The sequence below is a fragment of the Podarcis vaucheri genome, assembly GCF_965113315.1.
Source record: "Podarcis vaucheri genome assembly, chromosome: 11".
Taxonomy (NCBI): Eukaryota; Metazoa; Chordata; class Lepidosauria; order Squamata; family Lacertidae; genus Podarcis; species Podarcis vaucheri.
In genome coordinates, this window is record NC_138749.1 from 65,797,205 (window position 1) to 65,812,873 (window position 15,669).

At 47.0% G+C, this 15,669-nt stretch overlaps 1 protein-coding gene across 5 annotated transcripts in view; it reads right to left on the bottom strand.

Moving 5' to 3' along the window:
* PIP5K1B (phosphatidylinositol-4-phosphate 5-kinase type 1 beta) overlaps positions 1 to 15,669 on the bottom strand; it is a gene marked incomplete at its 3' end in the record, with an annotated part of 129,778 nt that overhangs the window by 32,749 nt on the left and 81,360 nt on the right. For all 5 annotated transcript variants that reach the window (XM_082241592.1, XM_082241593.1, XM_082241591.1 and 2 more), the window contains 2 exons: positions 1,312 to 1,467; positions 89 to 233 (listed from right to left, as the gene is read on the bottom strand). In XM_082241592.1, coding sequence (XP_082097718.1) covers positions 89 to 233; positions 1,312 to 1,467 — 301 coding nt within the window. The remainder of the gene's footprint in view (positions 1 to 88; positions 234 to 1,311; positions 1,468 to 15,669) is intronic.

The following is a 15,669-nucleotide window of genomic DNA, read 5'->3' on the forward strand; positions in this document are numbered from 1 at the left end:
GTTTCCCCCTGAATTAAGTACAAATCAGAACAGTTGGGTTTGGGGAAAGAGTCCACCCATCTCTAGCATATATACAAATTTTAATTACCTGTTAGAATAAAACCGAGTTCCATCATGTTGATAATTATCATCTACGTACAAAGAAGAAGAAGAAATTGTGGTTGCCAGAGATGCTGCTTCAAAAAGGGAGGGTGTGCTTGGCACTAAATCTGGCTGGTGCCGGGAGGCTAATACTGTGCAGAGGGGGGAAAAGTCTGTAAATCATTCTTGCAAATATGAAATGAATACATTTTCATGGAAAATCTTACCTGCTCACCTATAGTGACAACATGTAAAGGCATGCACAAGCCTTGGGACTATGTGCTCTTTCTTCATATCTCACCTCCAGTGCATATGGCCTTGGGCTTGAATATCCTGGCTTGCATTAAGAATTATGTCCAAACTGAGGAGCTCTAGCTCAATGTCAGCTAACAAGCCAGGATGTTCTCAGCTATAGGTTCTTCACACCAAAGCATGGCTTTTATTATTTTATTTTTGGGGGGCTGGGTGGGGGGAGAGAAGTGCACCATAGCTTATTAACTATGGTTTATGAAGAGAAAACTAATGGGAGAAGGAAAACAAAGGTTGATTTTGCCTCATGCTGATATGGGCCCAGAAAGAGTGGCAGAGATGTTCAGTGCCCAGTGGCTGTGGATCAGTCATCTGCCAAGGCTTGTATGAGGAGATCCACACTGTATATTTAAAGCACATTCACAACACATTTAAACCCCAGGCTTCCCCAATACAATCCCAGAAACTTAGTTTGTTAAGGGAACTTGGAATTGTAGCTCTTTGAGGGGAAGACTATAGTTCCCATGATTCTTTGGGGAGAGGCAAGTTCTCTAGATGTGTGTTGGGGTGCTTTCAATGTATGCTGTGGCTCTGTCCTATGTCTTGACAATTAGAATTGAGATAAGCAGCATAAGCAATGGACCAAAAGCAATTCCCAAGAGGAAGGTGTGTTCCAGGGTGGTTACCATCTTAATTGCAGCAGAGGTAGCTTTATAGACGCTGCTGGACCACAACTCCCTTCATTCCTGAATCCTGGCAATGCTGATGGCAGCTGGAGACTAACAACTCCTGATTTAAAGGATTCCAAGCTTTGCCCAGACAATCTAGAATTCTCTAAGCATTGTTTTTTAATCATTGCTTTAAGCTTCTTCACTGGTTTTAAATCTCCCACTTTTTTCACTTATTTTTTAAGCAGAAGTGCCAAAAATCTTGAAAATATTTCTGTTTATTAAGAGCAGTGTAGCTCATTTGAAGCATTACCTTCTTCATCAAGGCTACAATAGCTCTGCCCCTCAGTAAGCAAGTCATGATTTTCATCTTTCCAATCTTGGCTAACCACAGAAACAAATTCTTGTGATGTAGCTTTTAAAGCAGCAATGGAATTGCATCGTTTCTTGGAGGGAGAGGACTTTAAAGCTGCATTCAAAAAGAGAGAGGATAAAAACAAGGCAGATTAATTAAATACAGATAAACTAAGCAATGAACTTTTAAGAAGGACTTTTCACTGTTACACAAACACTTTCACAATCCTTTCTTAAAATAAAAAATTCCTTCCAGTAGCACCTTAAAGACCAACTAAGTTAGTTCTTGGTATGAGCTTTCGTGTGCATGCACACTTCTTCAGATACGAAAGCACACGAAAGCTCATACCAAGAACTAACTTAGTTGGTCTTTAAGGTGCTACTGGAAGGAATTTTTTATTTTGACTATGGCAGACCAACACGGCTACCTGTCTGTAACAATCCTTTCTTGTTCATCTCACTTGAATGCTGCTGACTGTTAAAAAAGTGGTTTGACCAGATTCCCCAATCAATTTCCATTATTCTAAGTACACTGTAATAATGTCTTTAGAAGAGTCTATAATATGGGCCAGTATAAATCTGAGACATATTAACATTCAGCAATGCAGTAATAAAACTTGAACTTTTTCACGGCAGGGAGCTAGTAATAAGCCAAGTATCAGGCATACTTTTACCATGTAATCTCTTCATCCCAAAAAATGGCATCTGCCTATTTTTCACTGGAATATATTTTACAATGTAAGATTTTATGGTTATGTCAGGGAACTGCCATCGGAGGAACAGGTGGGGAGAGGGCTCATGGAGGCTGGGAGGGACTCAGCAGCGAAAGCAGGGACCAGCAGGGGGAGAGATGGGTCTCTGGAGGAAGGTCTCATGAATGCGGAGAGAGACGCAGCAGCTAAAGCAGGAACTAGCAGGGAAGGGGAAGGATCTCTAAGGGAAAGCGAGCAAGAGGGAGGGCTCCGGGACACGTCCAGCGAGAACAGTGGGGAGGTGTCAGAAGCTCCCATAGGGAGACCCTTTCCTCGCCGGAAGCTGTCACGTCGTGAGTCCAGAAGACGTGTTTCCGTTAAGGAGCTTCTATGCTGGAAGCGCTTCCGAAAACAACCACTGTCGGAATCTGCGAGTGACTAGGGCAGACATGTCTGAGGAGCTCTGTCACACACAGAGGTTTGTGGAGTTGCACAAACTCTGAGGGACCACGATTTTACGCACAAGCAGCTAACCATCCCATCACAGCATTCCGACAGTCTTTGTAAGCTGCCTGTGCAGGAGAAGGCATCATGAGCAACCCAGCCGGAACCGGAGAGGCAGGAGTTGGAGCGGGTCCAAGCTTGGAAGAAAGGTACCGAGCGTTGGAAATCCAACTGGCGCTGCAGACGGCGAGGCTTGAGAAGAGAAGGGCTCAGGATGCAGACAAGAAGGGGAGAGCCACCCAGTTCAACAGAAAGGTACCAGGATTGGTGCAGAAGTTTGGGGGGGACCCCAAGGACTACCATGCCTTTAGGACAGAGATGCAATATGCTCTCAATGTGCAGTTTGATGAATTCCCTGATGAGGAATCGCGAGTGGCTTTCGTGATTGGGCACCTTGAGAGGGGGGCGAGGGACTGGGTTAGACCCCTGATGGCAACGCACAATGACGTCCTAAAGGACACCATGAAGTTCTTTCGTGCAATGGATCTCATGTTTTCCAGCGATATTGAGGAGGGAGTGGTGCGCAGACAGCTAATGGCTTGCAAGCAGGGAAGCCGATCTGTCCGTGAGTACTGGACTGAGTTCACCATGCTGGTCCACAGATTGGGGTGGGACTTATCGGCAGCACCCATTCAAATGCTATTTGAAGAAGGCCTTGCTTCGGCTGTGAAAGACGAACTTTCCCGAGGTCCTAGGGCGGATTCCATGGATCAGCTGACTAAATCTGCGCTGACCATAGGAGCGCGCCAGGAGGCGAGAGCTTTGGAGAGGCGGGAAGGGAAGGGGGAACGGTGGAAGGAGTTCCGCATTCCTGACATTCCAGAGACAACTTTCCCGCCGGCAGAGCCGATGGAAATCGGAACAGCGCGCGCACGCGCAGTTTCAAAGCCCAGTGAGGGGGGAAAGAAGGAGGGAAAAGGCGCCCAGAAATGCTATCTCTGCCAACAGCCAGGTCACTTTGCCAGAGTCTGCCCCCAGAGGAAGGAATGGCAAGGGATGGTGGGAGCTGTTGAGGGAAGAGAGGAGGGAAAAACGGAGCAGGTAAAAGCCAACGCCTGGTTGCCACAGTCGGGGCACAGCAGCCAGGCCGAACAGCAGTGAAAGTGCCCATGCCAGAAGCTCCTCAACTTGCTCTAGTGATTGAAGTGTCGCTAGAGCTGCAAAATGGACACCCCCTAAAGATAAAGGCGCTGTTGGACTCAGGCAGCTCCTGCAATTTTATGAGCAAAGAGTTTGCTGCTGAACACCAGATACAGACGATCCCTTTAAGCAACCCCCTGCAGGTGACCACGATCGATGGCAGGGAGTTGTTGGGAGGAGAAGTCAGCTTGCAGACCGTCCCAATGATAATGAGGGTGGCAAGGCACACAGAACTGATAGCGTTTAATGTGGCCACCTTGGGAGGAGCTCCTATTATTTTGGGGATGAGCTGGCTAGCGTTACATGATCCGCTGGTGGGCTGGCATCAGCGAGTGGTTTCCTTTGGTTCAGCACATTGCTTAGAACACTGCAAAGGGGAAAAGGGTTCAGCAGGAGCCCAAGCCACCCTAGCAGGGACGGAAGTAATGGAGAAGGTGAAGGTACCACCACAATACGCAGATCTCAGCGACGTGTTCAGCGAGAAGGAAGCTGACCAACTACCCCCGCATAGGCCCTTTGACTGTCAAATCAATTTACTCCCTGGAGCACAGCTTCCTGTAGGCAAGTTGTATGCCATGTCAGACAGAGAAATGCAGGAGCTAAGAGAGTTCATTGACAAGAACCTGAAGAGAGGCTTCATCAGAGAGTCCAAAGCCGTGGGAGGTAGCCCAGTGTTTTTTGTGGATAAAAAACACACGGACAAGCCGAGACTTGTGTGTGACTTTAGGGGGTTAAATGCAGTGTCAGAACCCGTGGCTTTCCCTATGCCCAGGATTGACGACATTTTGACCAGGGTGCGGAAGGGAAAGATTTTTACAAAGCTGGACCTAAGGGGGGGCGTACAACCTGATACGTATAAGGAAAGGGGATGAATGGAAAACCACCATGTTCACCCCTTTGGGAGCATTTGAATATCTCGTGATGCCATTTGGCTTACAAGCAGGCTCGGCGTGCTTCCAATCGTTTATGAACCACGTACTGGGGCCTTTGCTTTACAAGAATTGCGTGGCCTTCCTAGATGACGTGTTGGTGTATTCTGAGAATGAGGAGCAGCATGTGAGAGACGTCAGAGAAGCGTTGAGCAGGCTGCAAGCCAACAGGCTGTGGGTGAAACTGGAGAAGTGTCAGTTTCATACCAAGGAGGTGGAATTCCTGGGGTACCGCCTGTCAGACAAGGGATTGGCCATGGATCCCGGCAAGGTCCAGGCAGTGCTGGAATGGAAAACACCCAAAACCAAGAAGGATGTGCAGAGGTTCCTAGGGTTTGGGAACTTTTATCGTAAGTTCATCCGAAACTTTGCACACCTGACGGCGCCCATTACGGACTGTCTCAGCAGTAAGAAGAAATTTGTTTGGACTGAGGAGGCAGAGCGAGCGTTTGAGGAACTGAAAAGGGCCTTCGCCTCTGAAGGACAACTTCTGCATGTGGATTTACAAAAAAAGCTGAGAGTCGAAACAGACGCATCAGACAGAGCCATAGGGGCGGTGCTTCTTCTGCAGCCAGGGAAGGAGGAGTCAGAGTGGAGACCGTGTGCCTTTTTTTCGCGAAAGCTGAACAAATCCGAGAGGAACTACACGGTGTACGACCGAGAACTTCTGGCTATTCATGAGGCTTTCCGGAGATGGAGGCACCTGCTAATTGGTGCACAACATAAGGTGCAAGTGTGCACTGACCATAAGAACCTAGAGTATTGGAGAACGGCGCGAGTGCTCAACCAACGGCAGTTGAGATGGGCCCAGGAGTTCTCCAAATTTAACTTTGAGATTTGTTACGTGCCAGGCCCAGAGAACGTTAGGGCGGACGCTCTCTCACGCAAACCTGAATATTTGGAGGGGGAGGGAGCACCCGAAGAAAGACATGTCATTCCAGAGGACCGCTGGGTGTGTGGGGCGGCATTGGTGGGGCAAGGGGAACTGGTAGAGGGAACGGTGAATGATGAATATGCCCAGGACAAACTCGGGGGTCTCCGGAGGGAGGGAGACAAACCCGGGGGTTTTGAGGAGAGAAACGGGGCGTTGTATTACAAGGGAGCGTTATATATACCTGAAGGTGATTTGAGGGAGAAGGTACTCAAGCAACTGCACGATAGCCCCACAGCAGGGCATTTTGGGCAACACAAAACCATGTGGCTGGTTACCAGGGAATTTTGGTGGCCCAAGGTCAGGGAAGATGTGCGGGAGTATGTGAGAGGGTGTGACCAATGCCAGCGAGCCAAGGGGGAGAGGCGGGCACCGGCAGGGTTATTAGAACCGCTACCCACACCTGAAAGACCATGGGAAGCAGTCGCAATGGATTTCATGACTGATCTGCCAAAGTCCAGAGGGAAAACAGCCATCATGGTTGTGGTAGACCTGTTAACCAAGATGGCCCACTTTATAGCCTGCTCACATGCTGTCACGGCAGAAGAAACAGCGAAATTGTTTGTAGAAAATGTGTTTAGGTTGCATGGCGCCCCCTTGAGGGTGGTTTCAGACCGAGGGAAACAATTTACTTCCAGGTTCTGGAGGAAGCTCATGAGCTTACTGCATGTAGAGGTCAATTTTTCGACTGCCCGGCATCCTGAAACCAACGGGCAGGCGGAAAGAGCCAATGGCATCCTCCAGCAATATTTGAGGTGTTATGTGAATGACAGAGAGAATGATTGGGTGGAGAAGCTGGCGTTGGCAGAATTTGCCTACAACAATGCGGAGAACGTGTCCACGGGGATGAGCCCCTTTTTGGCTAATTACGGGTGTCATCCCCGAGCTTTCCCAGGGGGGGAAGGGGAGAACTGGAGCGTTCCAGCTGCCGAACAGTTCGTAGAAGAAATGGAAGCGATTCATCGCCAGCTCCAACTTAGCTTAGACAGGGCCAAGGAGGAATATAAGAGGCAGGCAGACAAAAACAGAAGAGAAGGTGAAACCATTAGGGTGGGGGACCAGGTGTGGCTGTCTACCCAAGGGTTACCATTCAAAGGGGGTTGTAAGAAGTTAAGACCCAAAAGACTGGGCCCATTTGAAGTCACGCAACAGGTCAACCCAGTGGCTTTCAGACTCCGGTTACCGAACCACATGAAGCTGCATCCAGTTTTCCACAGGTCGTTGCTGTCACCGTATAAAGGGGACAGAGAAGGGAGGGTCACTCGGGGACCAGCAATGGAGGAAAGGGAACACAGCTACCATGTAGCGGAGATTCTCGATTCCCGGTGGAAGGGAGATCAAGTAGAGTATTTGGTAACGTGGGAAGGGGAACCGGAGTCGGAAAACACCTGGGTCATGGCAGAGGATGTTAATGACGAGGTTTTAATAGAAACATTTCATCAGAGGTTCCCACGTAAACCTCAGCCAGTGGCGAGGTTCCGGAGGGAATACTTTGCCACCACCGACGAAGAAGAAGAGTTGGAGGGATTCAGAGATTCCGAGGAGGAGGAGGATTCAGCGAGCCGGAACGGCGACCGATGGAGGGAAATGTTCGAGACGTCTGAAGATGAAGAGGATTCTTTTCGGGGTTTTACCTCCTCACCGCCCAGAGGAATCATAGAATCATAGAATCATAGAGTTGGAAGAGACCACAAGGGCCATCGAGTCCAACCCCCTGCCAAGCAGGAAACACCATCAGAGCACTCCTGACATATGGTTGTCAAGCCTCTGCTTAAAGACCTCCAAAGTAGGAGACTCCACCACACTCCTTGGCAGCAAATTCCACTGTCGAACAGCTCTTACTGTCAGGAAGTTCTTCCTAATGTTTAGGTGGAATCTTCTTTCTTGTAGTTTGGATCCATTGCTCCGTGTCCGCTTCTCCGGAGCAGCAGAAAACAACCTTTCTCCCTCCTCTATGTGACATCCTTTTATATATTTGAACATGGCTATCATATCACCCCTTAACCTCCTCTTCTCCAGGCTAAACATGCCCAGCTCCCTTAGCCGTTCCTCATAAGGCATCGTTTCCAGGCCTTTGACCATTTTGGTTGCCCTCCTCTGGACACGGTCCAGTTTGTCAGTGTCCTTCTTGAATTGTGGTGCCCAGAACTGGACACAGTACTCCAGGTGTGGTCTGACCAGAGCAGAATACAGTGGCACTATTACTTCCCTTGATCTAGATGCTATACTCCTATTGATGCAGCCCAGAATTGCATTGGCTTTTTTAGCTGCCGCGTCACACTGTTGGCTCATGTCAAGTTTGTGGTCAACCAAGACTCCTAGATCCTTTTCACATGTACTGCTCTCAAGCCAGGTGTCACCCATCTTGTATTTGTGCCTCTCATTTGTTTTGCCCAAGTGCAATACTTTACATTTCTCCCTGTTAAAATTCATCTTGTTTATTTTTGCCCAGTTCTCTAATCTGTCAAGGTCGTTTTGAAGTGTGATCCTGTCCTCTGGGGTGTTAGCCACCCCTCCCAGTTTGGTGTCATCTGCAAATTTGATCAGGATGCCCTTGAGTCCATCATCCAAGTCGTTGATAAAGATGTTGAATAAGACCGGGCCCAAGACAGAACCCTGTGGCACCCCACTAGTCACTCTTTTCCAGGATGAAGAGGAACCATTGATGAGCACCCTTTGGGTTCGGTCAGCCAGCCAGTTACAAATCCACTGAGTGGTAGCATAGTCAAGACCGCATTTTACCAGCTTCTTTACAAGAATATCATGGGGCACCTTGTCAAATGCCTTGCTGAAATCAAGGTAGGCTACATCCACTGCGTTCCCTTCATCTACCAGGCTTGTAATTCTGTCAAAAAACGAGATCAGGTTAGTCTGACATGACTTATTTTTCAGAAATCCATGCTGACTATTGGTGATCACAGCATTCCTTTCTAGGTGCTCACAGACTGTTTGCTTAATGATCTGCTCCAGAATCTTCCCTGCTATTGATGTCAGACTGACTGGGCGGTAATTATTTGGGTCCTCTCTTTTCCCCTTTTTGAAAATAGGGACAACATTTGCCCTCCTCCAGTCTGCCGGGACTTCGCCTGTTCTCCAGGAATTCTCAAAGATGACTGCCAGTGGTTCTGAGATCACATCTGCCAGTTCTTTTAATACTCTTGGATGCAGTTCATCTGGCCCTGGAGACTTGAATACATCTAAACTAGCCAAATATTCTTGTACTATCTCCTTAGTTATTCTGGGCTGTGTTTCCTTTGCTGAATCATTTGCTCCAAATTCTTCAGGTCGGGCATTGTTTTCTTTATCGGAGAAGACTGAGGCAAAGAAGGCATTGAGTAGTTCAGCCCTTTCTGTGTCCCCTGTTTGCATTTCACCATCTTCTCCTCTGAGTGACCCCATTGTTTCTTTGTTCTTCCTTTTGCTACGAACATACCCATAAAAGCCTTTTTTGTTGCTTTTAACCTCTCTAGCAAGCCTGAGTTCATTCTGTGCTTTAGCTTTTCTGACTTTGTGTCTACACGTGCTGGCTATTTGTTTGAATTCCTCTTTGGTGGTTTCCCCCCTTTTCCATTTTTTGTACACATCCTTTTTTAATCTTAATTCAGTTAAAAGTTCTTTAGATAGCCACCCTGGCTTCTTTAGGCACCTTCCATGTTTCCGTCTCATTGGTATTGCCTGACGTTGTGCTTTTAGTATCTCCCTCTTAACAAACTCCCAGCCATCATGAACTCCCTTTCCTTTTAGTATTGTTGTCCATGGGATCTCACCCAGCACTTCCCTAAGTTTTATGAAGTCGGCTTTCTTAAAGTCAAGAAATTGAGTCCTAGTATGCTTGGCTACTCCTTTCCGCTGTATAGTAAACTTCAGAAGAGCATGATCACTCGCGCCTAATGATCCTTCCACTTCTACCCCACTAACCAGGTCATCAACATTGGTTAGGACCAGATCTAAAATGGCTGTTCCTCTTGTTGCTTCTCCCACTTTCTGGACAATGAAGTTGTCTGCAAGGCCAGTGAGGAATCTGTTTGACCTTATGCTCTTGGCTGAGTTTGACGTCCAACAAATATCTGGGTAATTGAAGTCCCCCATTACTACTATCTCCCTTCCTTTTGCATGCTTGGCCATCTGTTCCAGGAAGGCATCATCTATGTCCTCCGTTTGGCTTGGGGATCTATAGTAAACTCCCACAATGAGGTCTCTGTTATTCTTCTCTCCCTTAATTTTGACCCAAATGCTCTCACTTTGGCTTTGAGGATCTAAATCTTGGATCTCTTCACAGGTATACACATCCCTGACATATAACGCCACTCCTCCTCCTTTCTTGTCTGGTCTGTTTCTCTGAAATAGATTGTATCCCCCCATTATTACATTCCAATCGTGGGACTTATCCCACCAGGTTTCAGTGATGCCTATTATGTCATATTTAGTTTGCTGTACCAAGAGCTCAAGCTCATCTTGTTTATTTCCCATGCTTTGCGCATTAGTGTACAGACATTGAAGTCCATTAATCATTCCCCCGTGTCTCTTATTTAAGGATTTTTTCCTCCCACCACTAGGTCCGCGTGCTGTTTGCTCCATTTGGTCTATGACATTTGGATGATCATCTTCATTAATTGATAGACTCCTACCTTCAGGAGCACTGTCTCCCTCCCCCACATTAGTCAGTTTAAAGCCCTCCTGATGAGGTTTCTGAGATTTTTGGCAAAAACATTTCTCCCAACCGTTGTGAGATGCAGCCCATCACTTGCCAGAAGTCCATCTTCAAGAAACTGCAGTCCGTGATCTAAGAATCCAAACCGTTCCTGTTTACACCATTTGCGAAGCCAGCTGTTCACTTCCACTATTTTCCCCTCTCTCCCTCTGCCACGTCGTTCAACTGGGAGGACAGATGAGATGACAATTTGTGCATTTAGTTGCTTCAATTTCCTGCCGAGAGCCTCGTAGTCTCTTTTGATCTTCTGGAGGCTATTGCTTGCAGTGTCGTTGGTTCCCACATGAACCAAGAGGAAGGGGTATTTGTCAGTGGGTTTTATGATTCCTTGCAGTCGTTCAGTTACATCTTGGATCTTAGCCCCGGGGAGACAGCACACTTCCCGAGACATCTTGTCAGGCCCACAGATCACTGCTTCTGTTCCCCTCAGTAGGGAATCCCCTATCACCACTACACGCCTCCTCTTGGGTTTGGTCGGGGTTCTTCCGTGAGCTGTCCGTGAGAGGGAATGGGCGGGGGTGAAGGGGGTCCTGGAGGGGAGGTGGATGTCAGGGAACTGCCATCGGAGGAACAGGTGGGGAGAGGGCTCATGGAGGCTGGGAGGGACTCAGCAGCGAAAGCAGGGACCAGCAGGGGGAGAGATGGGTCTCTGGAGGAAGGTCTCATGAATGCGGAGAGAGACGCAGCAGCTAAAGCAGGAACTAGCAGGGAAGGGGAAGGATCTCTGAGGGAAAGCGAGCAAGAGGGAGGGCTCCGGGACACGTCCAGCGAGAACAGTGGGGAGGTGTCAGAAGCTCCCATAGGGAGACCCTTTCCTCGCCGGAAGCTGTCACGTCGTGAGTCCAGAAGACGTGTTTCCGTTAAGGAGCTTCTATGCTGGAAGCGCTTCCGAAAACAACCACTGTCGGAATCTGCGAGTGACTAGGGCAGACATGTCTGAGGAGCTCTGTCACACACAGAGGTTTGTGGAGTTGCACAAACTCTGAGGGACCACGATTTTACGCACAAGCAGCTAACCATCCCATCACAGGTTATATAAACCTAAATCCTCTTGCAAATAAAATTGCAAGGGAAATGTCTGTTTGGCTAAAAATATAATTGAAAACAAACCTAAAATATAGATTCCTCCCCTGCATATCTGAAATTATTGTAAAGAACTTCAAGAACATTTTAGTGAAATAACCTATAATCTGCTTATTTTATGTTAAAAATAAGTACCAATATCCTTGACTGTATACATTTTTAAAGCCATCTGTACCTTAACCAGGTGCAGATGGCTTTAAATTTAAATTGCAACCAGGACAAGGTTGTGTGCTGCTGCTGCCCATGTAGAATCAGGGCCTACATGCAGAGGGATCTCACAAAGAATAGTGGAATCCTGTCCCTCCCCCTGCCCACTACATCCTCTGGCACACACGTGGCAGGCAGTGCACCAGAGTAATCACGAGACCTCTGCATGTCTATGACCATGGTTATTACTTATTACATTTGTATACTGCCCTTCCCCTTAAGTCCACAGGGCAGTTCACAACATAAAAATACAAAATGAGAACACAAACAAATGAAAAAACAAACCAATAACCGCCACCGTCCCCCAACATTTGAAAGGCCATGGAATGTTCAATCAGCCAAAGGCCTGGTTATAGAGAAACATTTTTGTCTGGAACCTAAATATACGCAATAAAGGTGCCAGGTGAGCCTCTCTGGAAAGAGCATCCCACAAACGGAGAGCCACTGTAGAAAAGAGCATCCCACAAACGGAGAGCCACTGTAGAAAAGGTCTGTTCTTAGGTTGTTGCTCTCTGGGCCTCTTGTGGAGGGGGCACATGAAGAATGGCCTTCAATGATGGTTGCAGGGTCTGGGTCCTTGAGGTACTGCAGTCCTGAACCATTTAAGGCTTTATAGGTCAAAATCAAAATCAGCACTTAGAATTGGGCCTGGAAAATAACTGGCAGCCAGTGGCCAGGATCCGTGTCAGATGCTCACACCGTCTTGCTCCAGTGAGCAGCCGAGCCACCCAGTTCTGACCAGCTGAAGTTTCCAAACCATCTTCAGAGGCAGCCCTAAGTATAACACATTGAAGTAATCAAATATTGAGGTTACCAGAGCATAGACAACAAAAGAGGTTGTGGAGAATTAACAGGGACACATTTCCCCTGTCTCTCCCAATGGAGGTCATCACACAGGGCAACCAAAGCAGTTTCTGTGCCAAAACTGGGCTAAACCCCAATTGAAATGGATCTAGAAAATCAGCTTCCTCCAAGAGCACCTGGATCTAGCAACCACCCATTCAAGAACATTGCCCAAGGAAGGGATATTGAGCATTATGGGGATTCCTCCATACATGTATACACTGGGAAGGATCATGTCCATATTGCTCTCTGCACAAATGTGTGCATGTTGTTGTTGTTGTTGCTGTTTAGTCGGTTAGTCGTGTCCGACGCTTCGTGACCCCATGGACCAGAGCATGCCAAGCACTCCTTTCTTCCACTGCCTCCCGCAGTTTGGTCGAACTCATGCTGGTAGCTTTGAGAACACTATTCAAACATCTCGTCCTCTGTCGTCCCCTTCTCCTTGTGCCCTCCATCTTTCCCAACATCAGGGTCTTTTCCAGGGAGTCTTCCCTTCTCATGAGTGCCAAAGTATTGGAGCCTCCACTTCAGGATCTGTCCTTCCAGTGAGCATAGAATCATAGAGTTGGAAGAGACCACAAGGGCCATCGAGTCCAACCCCCTGCCAAGCAGGAAACACCATCAGAGCACTCCTGACATATGGTTGTCAAGCCTCTGCTTAAAGACCTCCAAAGAAGGAGACTCCACCACACTCCTTGGCAGCAAATTCCACTGTCGAACAGCACTCAGGGCTGATTTCCTTCAGAATGGAGAGGTTTGATCTTCTTGCAGTCCATGGGACTCTCAAGAGCCTCCTCCAGGACCATAATTTAAAAGCATCAATTCTTCGGCGATCAGCCTTCTTTATTTTCCAGCTCTCACTTCCATACATCACTACTGGGAAAACCATAGCTTTAACTATATGGACCTTTGTTGGCAAGGTGATGTCTCTGCTTTTTAAGATGCTGTCTAGGCTTGTCATGGCTTTTCTCCCAAGAAGCAGGCGTCTTTTAATTTCGTGGCTGCTGTCACCATCTGCAGTGATCATGGAGCCCAAGAAAGTAAAATCTCTCACTGCCTCCATTTCTTCCCCTTCTATTTGTCAGGAGGTGATGGGCCCGTGGCCATGATCTTCGTTTTTTTGATGTTGAACTTCAGACCATATTTTGCGCTCTCCTCTTTCACCCTCATTAAAAGGTTCTTTAATTCCTCCTCACTTTCTGTCATCAAGGTTTTGTCATCTGCATATCTGAGGCTGTTGATATTTCTTCCGGCAATCTTAATTACGGCTTGGGATTCATCCAGCCCAGCCTTTTGCATGATGAATTCTGCATATAAGTTAAATAAGCAGGGAGACAATATACAGCCTTGCCGTACTCCTTTCCCAATTTTGAACCAATCAGTTGTTCCAATACAGTCCTAACTGTAGCTTCTTGTCCCACATAGAGATTTCTCAGGAGACAGATGAGGTGATCAGGCACTCCCATTTCTTTAAGAACTTGCCACAGTTTGCTGCGGTCGACACAGTCAAAGGCTTTTGCATAGTCAATGAAGCAGAAGTAGATGTCTTTCTGGAACTGTCTAGCTTTCTTCATAATCCAGCACATGTTTGCAATTTGGTCTCTGGTTCCTCTGCCCCTTCTAAATCCAGCTTGCACTTCTGGGAGTTCTCGGTCCACATACTGCTCGAGACTTCCTTGTAGAATTTTAAGCATAACCTTGCTAGCTTGTGAAATGAGTGTTATTGTGCAGTAGTTGGAGCATTCTTTGGCACTGCCCTTCTTTGGGAGTGGGATGTAGACTGATCTTCTCCAATCCTCTGGCCACTGCTGAGTTTTCCAAACTTGCTGGCATATTGAGTGTAGCACCTTAACAGCATCAACTTTTAAATTTTTTAATATTTTATAAATAAATAAATAAATTTTGAAATTTTAAACCCCTTGGATCACTGCCTTGCCGTGGCGAAGGGGCTTGAAGAACTCAGAGAAGCTATGAACTATGCCATGCAGGGCACCCAAGATGGACAGGTCATAGTGGAGAGTTTTGACCAAACGTGATCCACCTGGAGCAGGAACCGGCAAGCCACTCCAGTATCCCTGCCAAGAAAACTCCATGGACAAAGACAACAGGCATATAAAAGTTATGACACTGGAAGATGAGCCCCTCAGGTCGGAAGGCGTCCAACGTGCTACTGGGGAAGAGCGGAGGACAAGTACAAGTAGATCCAGAGCTGATGAAGCGGCTGGGCCAAAGCCGAAAGGTCGCTCAGTTGCAGTTATGCCTGGAAGCAAAAGGAAAGTCCAATGCTGTAAAGAAAAATATTGCATAGGAACCTGGAATGTAAGAACCATGAACCTGGGTAAGTTGGATGTGGTCAAAAATGAGATGGCAAGGATAAATATTGACATCCTGGGCATCAGTGAACTAAAATGGACGGGAATGGGCGAATTCAGTTCAGATGACCATCATATCTACCACTGTGGGCAAGAATCCCATAAAAGAAATGGAGTGGCCCTCATAGTCAACAAAAGAGTGGCGAAAGCTGTACTGTGATGCAATCTCAAAAATGTTAGAATGATCTCAATACGAATCCAAGGCAGACCTTTTAACATCACAGTAATCCAAGTTTATGCACCAACTACTGGTGCTGAAGAAACTGAAATTGAGCAGTTCTATGAAGACTTACAACACCTTATAGAAGCGACACCAAAGAAGGATTTTCTTCTCATTATACTGGATTGGAATGCTAAAGTAGGGAATCAAGTATAAAAGGAACAACTGGCAAGTTTGGCCTTGGAGTTCAAAACGAAGCAGGGCAAAGGCTAATAAGAGTTCTGTCAAGAGAACAAGCTGGTCATCACAAAAACACTTTTCCAACAACACAAGAGACGACTCTACATATGGACATCACCAGATGGGCAGCATCGAAATCAGATTAATTATATTCTTTGCAGCCAAAGATGGAGAAGCTCTATATAGTCAGCAAAAACAAGACCTGGAGCTGACTGTGGCTCAGATCATCAGCTCCTTATAGCAAAATTCAAGCTTAAACTGAAGAAAGTAGGAAAAACCACTGGACAGGTAAGATACAATCTAAACCAAATCCCTTATGAATACACAGTGGAAGTGAGGAACAGGTTTAAGGATTTAGATTTGGTGGACAGAGTGCCTGAAGAACTATAGATGGAGGCTCGCAACATTAAGAGGTGGCAAGAATACACAGAGGAACTATACCAGAAAGATATGGATGGCTCGTACACCCCAGGTAGTGTGATTGCTGACCTTGAGCCAGACATCC